Raw genomic sequence first — 17,855 nt, forward strand, 5'->3', positions numbered from 1 at the left:
ATGTGGCCCTCTAGCTGACCAGAAGTGAACTGGTCCATACCCCACTCAAGAAGACAAAGCCATGAGTCACAGCAATGTCAAAGTGTTATCAGCATTTCTATATGCGTATTCTTAATTTCTGACTTTCCTTGTAGCAGACTGGTAGAAAACAGTTTGCAGAACAGGGCCTCTCTGTGGGCCAGAGTTTGAGTTGCACAGTTCGTTTTAACTACTATTGAGAAGTACGACTTAAACACCTTTCTAATGCTTTGGCTAACATTTACAAGCCAATTTATAATGTTTTTGACTTTTTTGTTGTTCAAGAGGTAGAAATAAAAGTGACTTTTACCATCTTTTGAAAGACAACTACACTTAAAGGAAGACAAAAAGATTTCTTTTAAAATCCATTTTGGATATTTTAACATAAGACAAAATTATGGAAAGTGCCTTCAATTACATTCCGAATTCCTAATACTGCCTGCCCTTTAGCCCTTTAAAGAGTTCAGCCTCTTTTGTTACAATAATTGTGTGGCTGGAAAGTGGGTGAAAGGTAGACTGCTTTTAAAAACCTGTTCTTCTACTAACCTTCCCTTTCCCTCATGAGGATCTTTTAAAAGATGAACATTTTAGAAATGTAACTTGGCATTATGCGCTTATACTTTCCCTCCAATTAAAGTTCTAGGCAAGGAGGTAGAAGGCAGGACTCAACTCCAAAGGCCGGACTCAGACACGGACCAAATTGAGGACTAGCTAAAACAGGGCGGTGGTGGGAGGGTGGTGCAGGAAGCAGCTTTCCATAAGAAACGCTTATCACTGTGCCATGTCAATTACCATTGCCATGGCAACACCTGGAAGTCACTGCCCTTTATCATGGCAACCACCCAGTGGCTTGGAAGTTACCACCATTTTCCTAAATATTGCTGCATAATCTGCCCCTTAATTTGCATGTAACTAAAAGTGGGTATAAATATAAGTGCCGACCTGCCTCTGAGCTGCTACTCTGGGCACACTGCCTGTGGTGTAGCCCTGCTCCACGAGGAGCAGCCCCTTAGCTGCTGTTGGGCACTGCTGCTTCAATACAAGCTGCTGTCTAACACCACTGGCTTGCCCTTGAATTCTTTCCTGGGTGAAGCCAAGAACTCCTCTGGGCTAAGCCCCAATTTTCGGGCTCGCCTGCCCTGCATCAGCATAAACTAAGCAAAAGAATGCCAGAGGCAGCTACATTTCCAAGTTACACAGCTCCAACTTTTGGAAATTGCTGGAAAAAGTAGGGGAGCATTTTGAGTTTTGCCCAAATGAGTTGTTTTATGATAACAGAACAGGTTGTATGTGTAGAATCGTCAAATGCCAAACCAGACAGGGAAACCACCCAGACCTGGGGTCATAGCCTCCCTTCTCAGGGCTAACTTAAAATTTAATTCAACTGGGCAAGTCAGGATGCCATAATGAACCTTTCAGATCATTCCCATATTCATCTGCCCATAAGTATTCCAAGTCTTTAAAATTGCCGTTCTAGATTTAGGGAGTACCTTTTATGATCATGTAGCCAGACCGCCCTGCCTGCTTTATATCAATGAAGGTTTCTCTTTAATACCTTGCCAGAAAATTTAATGTGGAATTCATTAGGAAAGGCTTGGCAAAGGTAAACTTGATCCCAAAACTTAATGGTTTTTAGAGAAAGAGGATGATAACAAAGGAATGCAGAGAACTGAGTCAATATAAAAACAAGCGTGGAGATTTTCTTATCTTTCTCCTAACCAGAGTTTGGACACACAGCAAGAAAAACAGGAGACCTCAGGGCTTGCCTTAATTCACTCAGAATTAAGGAGTGGCCAGCAGAGCCCTCAGAAACCAAGGGCACCACACAAAAATGTTATCTGTCCTTTGAGTCACAAAATCCAACCTCTATCAGATAGTCTAATAAAAATGCACATATAATAGCAGTGAAAAAATGTTTCTCTCAGGGTTCCACAAAATTGGACAAACCAGAATGAGCACTAACAAGTTCTAAAACCTCTTCCCCACCAATTTATTGCTACGTAAGTGTCTCTCGGTCTGATAAGTTGGGCTGCATTTGTGGTTTGTCATCAGAATCATCTCCAGCGGGGTCATTTTCCTCACCCGACTCCACATAGATTGGCCAGTCATTGTCTGTGTCGCTCTTTTCTTGGCTTTCGGATGAAGCCTCCACCAAGCTAAGGTTGATGGGCATCAAATCATCGTCATCATCGGGTGTGTCTGTAACGCAGGTGCAGCTGTCACACAGCCCGAAGCGCCGCAGCCCCTGGGACAGGTGACTCGTGAATGTTCTCCTGCAGCCCTTGCAGATGATTGGACGGTTGGATCTGTGGACCTGTAATCACAAGCAGACACCGTAGATGTCACAGAAAAGGAGATGAGCGTTTCCCACAAGGCTCCATGTGATCTGGCCCCTGCCTGATCCTCCTGATTCCTTTTTCAGCACTCCACCTGCATTCTCTGCCACAGTCTTTGTATTAGTCTGTTCTTGCACTGCTATAAAGAAATACCTGAGACTGGGTAAGTTATAAAGAAAAGAGGTTTAATTGGCTTACAGTTCCACAGGCTGTACAGAAAGCATGATGCTGGCATCTGCTCGGCTTCTGGGGAGGCCTCAGGAAACTTACAATCATGGCAGAAGACAAAGGGGGAGTCGGCACTTCACATGGCCAGAGCAGGGGGAGAGAAAGAAGGCGGAGACACCACATATTTTCAAACAACCAGATCTCATGAAAACTCACTGTCACGATGACAGCACCAAGGGGGGAATGGCGTTAAACCGTGAGAAACTGCCCCCATGATCCAACCACCTCCCACCAGGCCCCACTTCCAGCATTAGGGATTACATTTCAACATGAGATTTGAGTGTGGACAGAGATCCAAACCATATGAGTCTTCATCTTACCAAGGTTCTTTCTACCCTGGAGCCACTGGACACATGTGGGACATTCCCCTCTGCCCATCATCAACCCTTCACCCCTTATGAACACCTTGGAAGGAGGTCTTTCCTGATGCTCTAGGCCAGTTAGGGCCCCCACCTAGCGATTCTCACCCATACTTCTTCCTTTGTTGTACTTCTCACAAATTGTTGACAAAATTCACTAGAGTGTAAGCTCTAAGAGGGGAGGGACAGAGTCTGTCCCATTCCTTACTATATCCCTAGTGCTTGGCAAACAAAGAGCACTCAAGTGAAAGTGAACTGATTGGGATTTTTTTTTTTCCAGAGACAGGGTCTTGCTCTGTCACCCAGGCTGGAGTGCAGTGACACGATCATAGCTCACTAAAGCCCTGAACTCCTGGGCTCAAGTGATCCTCCTCCTCCAGCCTCCCAAGCAGCTAGGACCACAGGCACCCATGCATCATCATGCCTGGCTAATTTTTTATTTCTTGTAAAGGTGGAGTCTCACTATGTTGCCCAGACTGGTCTTGAACTCCTGGCCTAAAGTGATCCTTCCACCTTGGCCTCGTAAGGTGTTGCGATTTCAAGCGTGAGCCACCATAGTTGGCCAGGATTTATTTTTAGAGATGGGGTCTTGCTATCTTGCTATGTTGCCCATGCTGGACTTGAACTCCTGGGCTTGAGTGATCCCCCTGCCTCAGTCTCCCAAGTAGCTGGGAATATAGGTGTGTGCCACTGCATCTGACTCTCATTAGGATTTTTGACATGGTTTTTTTTTTTCCCTCTCATTGGACACCTTTGGTAATTGACATTTTATTTTTTATTTTTTTATTTTTATTATACTTTTAAGTTCTAGGGTACATGTGCACAACGTGCAGATTTGTTACATATGTATACATGTGCCATGTTGGTGTGCTGCACCCATTAACTCGTCATTTACATTAGGTATTTCTCCTAATGCTGTCCCTCCCCCATCCCACCCATCCCTTGGATTGTTTAATTATTAGGAAGGCAGATTTGCTAGGGTAGACAGCTATATTCCCCAGATGTGCCAGCAGCTGCTTTGGGAACTACGTTTTTTTTTGTTGTTTTTGTTTTTTTTTTTTTTGAGACGCCATCTTGCTCTGTCGCCCAGGCTGGAGTGCAGTGGCCCGATCTCGGCTCACTGCAACCTCTGCCTCCCAGGTTCAAGCAATTCTCCTGCCTCAGTCTCCTGAGGAGCTGGGACTACAGGCACACGCCACCAAGCCTGGCTAATTTTTTTTTTTTTTTTTTTTGTATTTTTAGTAGATAAGGGGTTTCACCACGTTGGCCAGGCTGACCTCAAACTCCTGACCTCAGATGATCCGATGATCCGTCCACCCCAGCCTCCCAAAGTGCTGGGATTACAGGTGTGAGCCACCGTGCTGGGCCTAGGAACTATCTTTTTAATGTGTACACTTTTCAGGAACTCCAGCCAATAGGGGCTCTGTGAACCAATCACAGCCTCTCTTCTAGAGAGCTCTGGATGCAAGCAAGAGGCAGAGACGGGGAGAGGCTGATGCAGGAGAGCCACCCACAATTAGCGCAGTCCTAGTGGGTGGGAAGTGGCATCTCATGGTGGCTTTGATTTGCATTTACCCTATGAGTAATGATGTTGAGCATCTTTTCATGTGCTTATTGGCCATTTGTCCATCTTTTCCCAAGAAATATCTATTCAAATCCTTTGCCCAGGTTTAATTGAGTTATTCATCCTTTTACTATTGCATTATAAAAGTTCTTTATTCTGGATACTAGACTTATCAGATATATCCCTTGCAAATATTTTCTCCCATTCTGAGGGTTTTCATATTCTTTTTTTTTTTTTTTTTGACATGGAGTCTCACTCTGTCACCAAGCTGGAGTGCGGCGGTGTGATCTTGGCTCACTGCAACCTCCACCTCCCGGGCTCAAGCAGTTCTCCTACCTCAGCCTCCTGAGTAGCTGGGACTACAGATGCACACCACCACGCCTGGCTAATTTTTGTATTTTTAGTAGAGACAGGGTTTCACCATGTTGGCCAGGATGGTCTCCATCTCTTGATCTTGTGATCTGCCCACCTCAGCCTCCCAAAGTGCTGGGATTACAGGTGTGAGCCACTGCGCCTGGCCAGTTTTCGTATTCTTAAGAGCGTCCATTGAAGGTCAAACTATTTGTATGTTAGATTTCCCAAACACTGATTGTCTTGCTCAAAGATGATCATAACTGCTCATGGTGGCTCATGCCTATAACCCCAGCACTTTGGGAGGCTGAGGCAGGCAGATCGCTTGAGCCCAGGAGTTCAAGAGCAGCCTGGGCAACCTGGAAAAACCCTGTCTCTACAAAAAAAAAAAAAACCATTAGCTGGGCATGGTGGTGTGAGCCTATAGTTCCAGCTACCCACATAAGGGCTAAGGTGAGAGAATCACCTGTGCCTTGGGAGGTCAAGGCTGCAGTGAGCCGTGATCTCTGCAGCCTGGGTGACAGAGTGAGACTCTGTCTCAAACAAAACAAAACAAAAAAAGATGATCATAATATGCAACATCTGCAGCCATTAAAAAGAATGAGATCATGTGTTTTGTGGGAACATGGATAGAGCTGGAGGCTATTATCCTCAGCAAACTAACATAGGAACAGAAAACCAAATACAACATGTTCTCGCTTATAAGTGGGAGCTAAATGATGAGAACTTATGAACACAAAGAAGGAAACAGCAGACACCGGGGTCTACTGGAGGGTGGGAGGTGGAAGAGGAGCAAAGAGAACTAATTCCTGGGTGATGAAATAATCTGTACAACAAACCCCTGTGACATGAGTTTACCCATGTAACAGACCTTCTCGTGTACCCCTGAACCTAAAAGTTTAAATAAATAAATAAATGCAACATCTTTCTAAGTGGCCTGAATGGTTTTCAGCGGGTTGGAATCACCAGCTCACATGGAGACAATCCTAGGGGACAGCTTGTTAGAGGAGAGGGTCTCCTTGGGCTGGAGCCCTCTTTGTCTGCTGCCCACAGGTAGCTCTATACATGGCAGTATACCCTTCCCTTACCCCCAGGTGCTGGGGCTCAGTGGGAAACTGAGGATGCAGCTTACCTTTCGTATCACACTGGTAGGAAGAGATCCACAATCTTGTCTGAGCCCTGTTGTTCTCTACATTACAGTAATCACCTCTTATCAGGATCTAAACTTTCTTGGCTCTTCCCCTTAGAAAACTAGTCTAACTTGAAGTTAAAACTTAACGCTAACATATAAAGTTTTAACTTTCTGTAAGTGCCACCACCTGAGCTTTAATTTAGTAGTAAAAACATTAGTGGAAATTATTTGAAAATACCCCAGTCGTCAGAGAAATGAAAGACAGGCTGGCTTTACCCTTCCATTAGATGATATCATGAATCACTCTTGCCACGAGGGCATACACTTACACTCAGCGCGTGGCTCCGCAGGTGCTCTTGTCGAGTGAACCTCTTGCCGCAGGTCTCACAGGGGTAGGGCCGCTCGCCTGTGTGTGAACGGATGTGCCGCTTGAGGATGCCCTTCTGTTTGGCAGTGTAAGGGCAGAAAGGACACTTGTGGAGCTTGATGGGGACCACCAGCACATCACCTGGGGAACCAAATGCTTTCATTTAGCTGTGCTGTATGCAGTGACCAACCCTGGCTACCCGCCGGTGAATGGGATCCAGAGCTGGGGAATTCCACCAGCCCAGATGGAGGAGGACACCAACTCCGCCACCAGCCAACAGCAAGACATCATCTGCAATTCCAACTCAGTCTGGCTCCCAATCAGCCCCAGGGTAAAGTAAAGTGGACTCCTTATAATGTCGGGAATGCTATAAGGCACCAGCTTCCACACTTCTGTGTGACTCACAGTTAGAAACTCAGCTTGCATTACAACCTCAGAACACACATGCCTTATTTGGATAACTGGAAGTTTCCCAAAACAATACTCACCCTGATAGTGTTTATTCTGTTTGGTTTCATTTTAAGACTGCTGGGTGAGACTCTGTTATGGACTGAATTGTGTCCCCCTAAAATTCATACCCAAAGTCTGTGTTTGGAGATAAAGCCCTTAAGAAGGTAATTAAGGTTAAATGAGTTTATAAGGTGGGGCCCTAATGATAGAACTGGTTTCCTTATAAGAAGAGGAAGAGACACCAGAGATCGACTGATCTCTCTCTCTTTCTCCCTGCATACCCCCCGCCATTCCTCTCACCCCCACCCCTAGCACACACGCAGAGGAAAGGCTATGTGAGGACACAGTAGGAAGGCTGCATCTGCAAATCAGGAAGAGGCCTCACCAGAACCCAACTCTGCTGACACCTTGATCTTGGACTTTGAGCCTCTGGAACTATGAGGATACATTTCTGTTGTTTAAGCTTCCCAGTCTGGGGCACTCTGTTGTGGCAGCCTGAGCTGACTAATGCAACCCTCTGAATTGATCTCACTACCTTCAGAACTTGGAAAACGCTGTTATGATGGATCAGATTTCTAGACCAGAATTCATGCTTTCTTGGACAGTAGTTCCTAAGAATATTTTCCAAGTATACATAGAAGAGGCTTGCTTTGATGCAGACCCTAAATTGTTTGGAATTTATATTAACTCTATATATCTGAAATCATCAAATATCCAGGAATTCATTTAAATCTTTTTCCAATTTATTCCCTCATCTTGCTCATATAACCATTAAGGTGACAATGTAATTATCACTCACATGTATGGAAACTGTTCCGCTCAAGTTCTGTGAGTTACACTTACTGCTATAGTCATCCCTTGGTATCCACTGGGAACTGGTTCCAGGATACTCCTTGGATACCAAAATCCAAGGATGCTCAAGTCCCAAAGTCAGCCCTGAGGATCCTGTGAATACTGTATTTTCCATATGTGGTTGGTTGAATCCACGGATGCAGAAGCTATGGACACAGAGGGTCAACTATATTTCAAGATTTCTTTTTTATTTTTATTTTTTATTTTTTGAGATGGAGTCTCACTCTCGCCCAGGCTGGAGTGCAGTGACACTATCTTGGCTCACTGCAACCTCCACCTCCTGGGTTCAAGTGATTCTCCTGCTTCAGCCTCCAGAGTAGATGGGATTACAGGCACCCGCCACCATGCCCAGTTAATTTTTGTATTTTAGTAGAGGCGGGGTTTCACCATGTTGGCCAGGCTCGTCTCAACTCCTGACCTCAAGTGATCCACCTGCCTCAGCCTCCCAAAGTGCTGGGATTACAGGCATGAGCCACGGTGCCCGGCCCAAGATTTGTTCTCTCTATCCATGCCCTTCAAGATTTATAGACTTCGGTCATATCATATGATATCATATCACCTATGAAGGCACTAGTGACTCAAGCATTCCAGGTACAGAAACCTGGTTCAAGTCGTGGCTCTAGCACTGACCAACCGTGTAGCCCTGGACATCTCACTTAGCTTCTCTGTGCCTTACTTTCCTTATCTGTAAAACAGGTATGATAACAGTTCCCACCTCATAGGATTGTGGTAAGAATGAAATACAGTAACACATAAAGCATAGCACGTGGCACATAGTAAGCACTTGCAAATGTCAGCCATGTTTGTCATCATCGTAATCTCTTCAGAATTTTTTTATCAGGAAAGCAGTCCAGGCTCTTGTGGTCTCTGTCAACACTGGAGTAACTCTTTTCTCTGGGGTTGGCTTGGGATACCTAACTGGCTCTGTCTTTCCTGAGGTGCTATGAAAAGTATAGCACACTAAATTGAATGTGAGAGTCCAACATCCTTTACGTAAGGGTGGAAACTCTCTTCGGTAAGTTGCCATCCTAATAATGCCTAACATTTTGCATAATCTATAGTGACTCCGAAATCTGTTTCCCAGGATAAAAGCAGCAGCTCAAAAGCTCATCACTGCTCACATATGTGGAATTATTAAATCTTTCACTGCTCACATTGGTACTGAGATACAAGTAAAATAGGAATTTTTTTTTTTTTTTCTGAGATGGAGTCACTCTGTCACCCAGGCTAGAGTACAGTGGCACGATCTTAGCTCATTGCAACCTTCGCCTCCTGGGTTCAAGTGATTCTCCTGCCTCAGCCTCCACAGCAGCTGGGATTACAGGTGCGTACCACCACGCCTGGCTAATTTTTGTATTTTTAGTAGAGACAGGATTTCACCATGTTGGCCAGGATGGTCTTGAACTCCTGACCTCAAGTGATCCACCCGCTTCAGCCTCCATAAGTGCTGGGATTATAGGTGTGAGCCACCGTGCTCGGCCTGTTTTTTGTTTTTGACACAGGGTCTCTGTCACCCAGGCAGTAGTGCAGTGGCATGATCATGGCTCACTGCAGCCTCTACCTCCCAGGCTCAGGTGACCCTCCCACCTCAGCTCCCCAAGTAGCTGGGACTGCAGGTGTGTGCCACCACGTGCAGCTAATTTGTTTTTTGTTTTTTTTTTTAGATGGAGTTTTGCTCTTGTGCAGGCTGGAGTGCAATGGCACAATCTTGGTTCACTGCAACCTCCACCTCCCAGGTTCAAGTGAATCTCCAGTCTCAGCCTCCCAAGTAGCTGGGATTACAGGCGTGTACCACCATACCTGGCTAATTTTGTATTTTTAGTAGAGACCGAGGTTTTACCATGTTGGTCAGGCTGATCTCAGACTCCTGACCCCAGGTGATCCACCCACCTTGGCCTCCCAAAGTGCTGGGATCACAGGTGTGAGCCACCGTGCCCGGCCATGGGCAGCTAATTTAACGATTTTTTTTTTTTGTAGAGACAAAGTCTCGCTATGTTGTCCAGGCTGGTATTGAACTCCTAGGGCTTAAGGGATCCCCCATGCCTCAGGGTCCCAAAGTGCCAGGATTACAGGTGTGAGCCACAGCACCTGGCCAGGAATGATGACCTGTTTCCTAGGATCAAAGTAGCAGCTCATAGCTCATCACCCTGCTCACTCCTCTGGCACTGTGGAACTTCCTTGTTATTTATCTCCGTCACCTTGGCTTTGTACCACACACTTCTTCCTGATTGTCTACAAAAACATAGAATAAAATAGGCCCAGCATAAGTCCTTGAGAAAAATAACTGTTAACTATTTCTCCATCAGAAAAGTATGGATTGTCTCAACACTTTCTTCCCCTTTACTGATCTCCACTCCGCCAATACAACAGTTCACCTGAATCCTATTACGTGACAGGCCATTGTAAGACACCTGTTTCCTCCCTCAAGAAGTTAAGTCTAGCAGGAAAGATATGTAAACATATTCATACAATATGATGCACACATGCAAAGTTCAAAGTGATGAAGAAATATAAATAAAAAGTGATGATTTTCCCTAGGAGTTCAGAGAAGATTTCACAGAAGAGGTTAACTTTGAGCAAGGTTTTAAAAGATGAACAAGAGTTCACCGGGAGTTCAAGACAGAGAAAGGTATCTTGAGCAGGGGAAGAACACGTGCTTAGGCATAGAGGTAAATGAGAATATGAAGTATGACGTGGGGGTTAGGAATGAGGGCAAGGAAGGGACAAGAACTAGATTGTGATGGTCACATTCATTCATTCATTCAGCAAATTTATACTGAGCACTCACTATGTGTCAGGCTCTGTTCTAGGGTCCTGGGGATACAACAGTGAACAGAATAGACCAAAGTCCCTGCCCCTCATGGAGCTAACATGCTGAGAAACTTGGACTTTACCTGTAAGCAGCTTGGATTTTTTTTTTTTTTTTTTTTTTTTTTGAGATGGAGTCTCGCTCTGTTGCCCAGGCTGGAGTGCAGTGGCGTGACCTCGGCTCACTGCAACCTCCAACTCCCGGGTTCAAGTGATTCTTCTGCCTCAGCCTCCTGAGTAGCTGGGACTACAGGACTGAGCCACCGCTCCCAGCCAGCTAGGATTTTAAGCAAGGAAGGTACATGGTCAAACTTTCATGGCCAGTTTAAAAGATCCCTCTGGGCACAATTCAGGGAAAAGACTTTCGAGAGTCAATATTAAAGGTAGGAAGTCCAGGTGCGAGGGGACCATGAGTCTGGATGAGAGATGACAGGAGCTAAGGCAGTAGTTGTGGAGGTGGAGAGGAGACACACTGAGGAGGAGTGAAATTAACAGAAGGAAAAGCAGGTACACGAGGAAAGGGGAGTTCAGTTCGGATTTTACAGGGATTGAGGCTTGTGCAGAGCATCCAGGTGGGAATAAAAATTAAAAAAATAAAAGAAACTACCAAAAACCCCCCTATGACTAGGCGTGGTGGCTCATGCCTATAATCCCAACATTTTGAGAGGCTGAGGCAGGAGGACCACTTGAGCCCAGGAGGTCGAGGCTGCAGTGAGCTGTGATTGTGCCACTGCACTCCAGCCTGGGTGACAGCGTGAGACCCTGTCTCAAAACAAAACAAAACAAAACAAACCTGGCCAGGCATAGTAGCTCACACCTGTAATCCCAGCACTTTAGGAGGCTGAGGCGGGTGGATCACTTAAGGTCAGGAGTTTGAGACCAGCCTGACCAACATAGTGAAACCCTGTTGCTATGAAAAATACAAAAATTAGCTGGGCATAGTGATGCACACTGGTAATCCCAGCTACTTGGGAGGCTGAGGCAGGAAAATCACTTGAACCTGGGAGGCAGAGGTTGCAGTCAGCCGAGATGGCACCACTGTACTCCAGCCGGGGCAACAGAGTGAGACTCTGTCTAAAAAAAAAAAACCTCCCCTCTTTGCATTTAAGGTTTTCCATGATCTGACTCCAATCAATTTTTCCCTGTCCCTTCTTCTTACCTTCAGATGGCACTTTCAGGATGCTTCCCTGATCTCCCAGTAGGAAGCCAGTTCTCCTTCCGGACTACTATGAACTCATACCTCTGAGTGTCTTTCAACCCTAGTACCTTTCTAGCATGTGACGTCATTTACATTTGTGTCTTTTTTTTTTTTTTTTTTTTTTGAGACAGTCTCGCTTTGTTGCCCAGGCTGGAGTGCAGTGGTGCAATCTCAGCTCACTGCAACCTCCACCTTCCGGTTCAAGCAATTCTCCTGCCTCAGCCTCCCGAGTAGCTAGGATCACAGGCACTCGCCACCAGGCCTGGCTAATTTGTTTCTGTATTTTTAGTAGAGACGGGGGTTTCACCATGTTGGCCAGGCTGGTCTCGAACTCCTGACCTCAAGTGATCCACCTGCCTCGCCCTCCCAAAGTGCTGTGATTATAGGCATGAGCGACTGAGCCCAGCCCACATTTGTGTCTTATCTCCTATACAACACCATCAGCTCTTTGAGGGCTGCATCCACGTCTGACTTATCTTTATGTTTTCACACAAAAGGTACTCAAATATCTGAACAAATAAATGAATAACCAAACAAATCAATCCTACTCTGTGCCTTAGCACTTGGAAAAACTATACCCTGGAGCCGTATGAATGAAATAAAAACATGGTAGACAACAGGGCATGGCCAGGGGCCAGGGCAGCTGCCTTGTCACACCACAGCACCTTACAGCAAGAACCTTGACTTTCCAGACCAATAAGGACAGGACCTGAATATATTATAAGTGGCACAGAGCCAAATGCCTATTCCATGATACTTCTTGTGCTTACATGCAGAGGGGTTCAAAGAAAAAAATCATTGCACTGAAATCCTCTACCTACTTGTGTTGCTTTCACTGTTTGTTTAATGAATGAAAGAAGCCACTCCAGGTTTCTGGTTTTAGCTGGGCCACTTACTACTGCATTCTTACGAAACTCACTAAACCTTCTGGGTCACAGTTTCTCCATATTTCCTCTGCCAAACGCATGGCGCGCCATGAGAGACTTGTGGATGTGAAAGGGTGATCAGTCTGTGAAATGCCATTATACACACAGCAATGAGAATTTCAACAAGTTCCCACGGTGTGTTCATGGAAGCGGCCACTATCTTCCCAATGCTGGTGAAGCCAGTGTCTCTGAGAACCAGAAACGGCATTTTCAAGTTGTTTCTTTTTTTTTTCTTTTCTTTTTTTTGAGACAAGTTCTCACTCTGTCATCGAGGCTGGAGTGCAGTGGCACGATCACAGCTCACGACAGCCTCGACCTCCCAGGGTCAGGTGATCCTCCCACCTCAGCCTCCTGAGTAGCTAGGACTATAGGTGCATGCAACGACACCTGGCTAGTTTTTCAATTTTTTTTTTTTTTTTGTAGAGATGGGGTTTTGCCATCTTGCCTGGGCTGGTCTCGAACTCCTGGGCTCAAGCGATCTTCCCACCTTGGCCTCTCAAAATGCTGGGATTATAGGTGTGAGCCACTGCACCTGGCCATTTTCAAGTCTTTCAAGTCTTGTTTTAATCAGACATACTGAGTGCTCTTGCTTTTAAAAAAAAAATGAAATTTGAAGCCGGGCACGGTGGCTCACCCTTGTAATCCTAGCACTTTGAGAGGCCGAGGCAGGGGGATCACCTGAGGTCAGTAGTTCGAGTCCAGCCTGGCCAACATGGTGAAACCTCATCTCTACTAAAACTACAAAAACTAGCCAGGCATGGTGGCACGTGCCTGTAATTCCAGCTACTCGGGAGGCTGAGGCAGGAGACTCGCTTGAACCCAGGTGGCAGAGGTTGCAGTGAGCTGAGATCGCACCACTGCACTCCAGCCTGGGCAACAGAGTGAGACTCTGCCTCAAAAAAAAAATTAATAAATAAACCCAGAAATTAGAAAGTTTCAAGACAGGCCAGGCACAATGGCTCACACCTGTAATCCTAGCACTTTGAGAGGCTGAGGTGGGAGGATTGCTTGATCCCAGGAGTTTGAGACCAAATTGAGCAACATAGAGAGACCTCGTCTCTATTATAAATCAAACATACAAAAAATTAGCTGGGTGTGGTGGTGTATGCCTGTAATCACAGCTACTTGGGATGCTGAAGTGGGAGGATCACTTGAGCTCAGGAGGTCGAGGCTGCAGTGAGCTGTGATTATGCCACTGCACTCTAGTCTGGGCAACAGAGTAAGACCCTGTCTCAAAAAAAAAAAAAAAAAAAAAAGTCTCGAGACAGCCATTTAGTAATGAATAAAAATAGCTGATCTCCCTTTATTTAAAAGACTTTCACTTCAGAGAATCAGAAGCTAAAAAAACAAAAAGACTTTCACTACTCAATATTTCACTACTAGACTGCAATTCATGAATTTCTTGGCTTGAGGTTCTGTTGTTTTTTTCCTTTTCTTTTCTTTCTTTTTTTTTTTTTTTTTTGAGGAGTCTTGCTCTGTCACCCAGGCTGGAGTGTGGTGGCACGATCTCGGCTCACTGCAAGCTCCGCCTCCTAGGTTCAAGCTATTCTCCTGCCTCAGCCTCCAGAGTAACTGGGATTACAGGCGCGTAGCCGCCACGCCCAGCCTTGGCTTGAGGTTCTGGAAGCCACGTTTCATCAGTAAGCTGGCAGCCAAGTTTATTTTTGTCCCCTACAAGACACCTTACAACACAATTACCTCACCTGTTAAGAGGAGTTAACCATATTAACTCAACTCTCAGAACTGTTCAAAGGAACAACCAGGTTCTCTTAAAACACAAAAGCCTACCAAAGGATGTAAAAAATTAGCTCACATGATGTCAAATACTGGCTCTAAAATAGTCTCAAGTCAGCCAGGCGCAGTGGCTCACGCCTATAATCCCAGCACTTTGGGAGGCCAAGGCAGGAGGATCACTTGAGGTCAGGAGTTTGAGACTAGCGTGGCCAACATGGTGAAACCCTGTCTCTACTGAAAATACAAAAATTAGCTGGGCGTGGTGGTATGCGCCTACGGTAATCCCAGCTACTCGGGAGGCTGAGGCAGAAGAATCACTTGAACCTGGGAGGCAGAGGTTTCAGTGAGCCGAGATCGCACCATTGCACTCCAGCCTGGGTGACAGAGCGAGACTCTGTCTCAATCAATCAGTCAATCAAATAGTCTCAAGTAGATGGCATCATCAAGCATGCCAGGCTGGGTGCCTAGTCTCTGACAAGCACCTTGGCTGACACAGAGAAGTATAAATCTCTGGAGCATATGTCTCTGGACATTACTTCAATCACATTCTCCCCACACAAAACTGACCTCCCAGAATAGAGGAAATCTAAGATGATATGTGAGAAAAAGTTCTGAAAACTCTCTCATTTGGTCCCCACAACAAACCTGTGAGAGAGGCAGGGCAGGGATGATTATTCCCATTTTACAGATGACAAAACAGACTCAAAGAGATTCAATGATTTAACCAAGGTCCCACTGCCAGTTAGTGGAAGAGAGTGGGTTCCTCCCATGTCTCCAAACTGCCCCCAACACACTTACATTCCAGTTGTAGAGGTAAAACACAAACATATATGAAGAAATAATGCCCTGCATATAGCAGGTGCTCAGTTAATGCATAATGGTGGTGGTGGTGGTGGCAATAATGGTGACTGATGATGATCATAATGAGATGGTGATACTGGTGATGATGGTAGTGATGACAATGGTACTGATGATGATGGTACTGGTAATGGTGATGGTACTGGTGATGATGGTAGTGATGATGATGGTACTGATGATGGTGGTACTTTGATGATGGTAATGATGATGGTGATACTGGAGATGATGGTAATGATGATGATGGTACTGGTGATGATGGTAATGATGATGGTACTGGTGATGATGGTAGTGATGATGATGGTACTGATGATGATGGTAATGATGATGGTGATACTGGAGATGATGGTAATGATGATGATGGTACTGGTGATGATGGTAGTGATGATGATGGTAATGATGACGATACTGGTGATGATGGTACTGGTTGGTGATGATGGTAATGATGATGGTACTGGTGATGATGGTACTGATAATGTTGGTAGTGACAATGATGATGGTGATAATGATCATGATGATGGGAGAACACAAGGCACAGACAGTGTGTACTAAATCACTGGCAGGGCTGATGAATGCTAAGGGAGCTCACCTGAGTCCTCTCCATACCAGTCAGCCTGGACATCCATCATGGAACTCATGGCTACTCCTGCACCTTCTGGTCTTCCCTCCAAACTCCGAGAAAAGTGATGGTCCCCATCATCCTTGCTCGGGGCAGCGCTGTTGCGCAAGAGCGCCTCCAGGAACTGCTTCATGTGGTAGTTGCTGTAAGCCAAGTCAACAGCCTGGCCGCTTGGCAAGGCCTCCTCCACGTGGGCCAGGTTCAGCGGGGCAGCATACTGCTGCAGCTGTTCACCAATGTCCACCTCCACTGCATCAGCGTCAAATTCCACCTTGGGCTCTATCCGTTTGGGTGGAGTAGAGAGGTCGCTGTCAGCCGAGCCACCGCCAAGGCTGTCTTTCACCACCAGTTCCAAGGGGTGGCAGTCTCCGCAGTCACCGCAAGGGGACTCTCTCAGGCAGTCTACGCTCTTTTCTCCCTCGGCTGGAGAGGAGACCAAGCTCTTGGTACCACAGGAGGTCCCCTCCCGGCCTGAACTGGGGCTTCCACTGTCAACCTGATGAGCCGCCGCTGCCGCCGCCGCTGCAGCCGCCGCCGCTGCTGCCGCCACTGCTGCAGCCACAGCAGCCTCCTTCTCCATCTTTCGGCAAATGTCGAGGGATGACCTAATGTATGTCTTGCAGAAGTTCACCACGTCATTCATCTGCAGGTAGCTGGCAGCCGACATCACTTCAATCACATTTTCCCCACACAAATCCAACTTCCCAGAATAGAGGAAATCTAAGATGATGGAGAAGGCATCAGAGGTGACAATGTCCAAGGAGGCGGTGCTATGCCGCCCGCTGTCCTGGATATAGTGAATGAGCAGGGCTCGGAAGTAGCCGCTGTTAGCAAACAAAATGTTCCTGTGGGCCTTGAAGATCCGCCCTTCCACAATGATGCTGCAGTCACAGAAAAAGTCCCTCTTTCTCTGTTCATTCAGCTCCCCCAAAAGCTTGGCATAATAGGATTGCATCTCCATTGCTCCGCCAGCTGCTGCTGCTCCAGAGTAAACCTGTATCTCTGCCAAGATTTTTCTTAAGTTAATTCACAAATCCCAACCTTTACAAATAAGATTTCTTTTTTCTTTTTTTTTTTTTTTGAGTCGGAGTCTCGCTCTGTCGCCCAGGCTGGAGTGAAGTGGCGCGATCTCGGCTCACTGAAAGCTCCGCCTCCCGGGTTCACGCCATTCTCCTGCCTCAGCCTCCCCAGTAGCTGGGACTACAGGTGCCCGCCATCACGCCGGGCAAATTTTTTGTATATTTAGTAGAGACGGGGTTTCACCGTGTTAGCCAGGATGGTCTCGATCTCCTGACCTCGTGATCCGCCCGCCTCGGCCTCCCAAAGCGCTGGGATTACAGACGTGAGCCACCGCGCCTGGCCAATAAGATTTCTTTTAAAATTTTTAAACAATTTTTCCAAAACCAGTGGTCCAATAGTGTCTTTAGGATATGGGCTTCCCAGCACTTTGGGAGGACAAGGCAAGCAGATCACTTGAAATCAGGAGTTTGAGACCAGCCTGCCCAACATGGTGAAACTCCTTCTCTGCTAAAAATACAAAACTTAGCCGGGCCTGTAATCCCAGCTACTAGGGAAGCTGAAGTGGGAGAATCTCTTGAACCCAGGAGGTATATGCTGCAATGAAACAAGACTGTGCCACTGCACTCCAGGCTGGGTGACAGAGCAAGATTCTGTCTCAAAATAATAATAATAATAATATGGTCTGCTTTGGATCTAATAAAAATAAGAGGTTATCCAACTGGGTTAATTTATGAAGAAAAATAACTATAGCTAATTGCATGTGAGCACAGTGCTTACTGTTTTCCATGAATTCTTTCAATGAATTTATATAAAAACCTTGTAAGTAAATATTAATATTGCCTCCCTTGTTCTGATAAAGAAATTGAGGGTAGGAGATGACCCAGTTGTAACAGATCTGGGACTCAAAATCAGGTCTATTGGCCTCCAGAGCCAATGCTCTAATGTACTACATTCTACTTTCTTCAAGGCTCAAACTATAGAAAATATACACATCTAAGAATCATAGTTGAGGCCAGGCACGGTGGCTCATACCTGTAA

General features: G+C 46.0%; 1 protein-coding gene across 2 annotated transcripts in view; it reads right to left on the bottom strand.

The window, feature by feature from the left end:
- The window catches only part of ZBTB8B (zinc finger and BTB domain containing 8B), a 35,559-nt gene that overhangs the window by 12,945 nt on the left and 4,759 nt on the right, over positions 1–17,855 (bottom strand). The window contains exons 2-4 of one of the 2 annotated variants that reach the window (XM_063666380.1): positions 15,768–16,799; positions 6,318–6,496; positions 2,101–2,332 (exon numbers count right to left, since the gene is read on the bottom strand). In XM_063666380.1, the coding sequence (XP_063522450.1) occupies positions 2,101–2,332; positions 6,318–6,496; positions 15,768–16,758 (1,402 nt within the window). In that variant the 5' untranslated portion in view covers positions 16,759–16,799. Of the gene's footprint in view, positions 1–351; positions 2,333–6,317; positions 6,497–15,767; positions 16,800–17,855 lie in introns of those variants that run through there. The other variant, XM_054464525.2, reaches the window with a different exon arrangement.

Source organism: Pongo pygmaeus, chromosome 1, assembly GCF_028885625.2.
Source record: "Pongo pygmaeus isolate AG05252 chromosome 1, NHGRI_mPonPyg2-v2.0_pri, whole genome shotgun sequence".
NCBI lineage: Eukaryota > Metazoa > Chordata > Mammalia > Primates > Hominidae > Pongo > Pongo pygmaeus.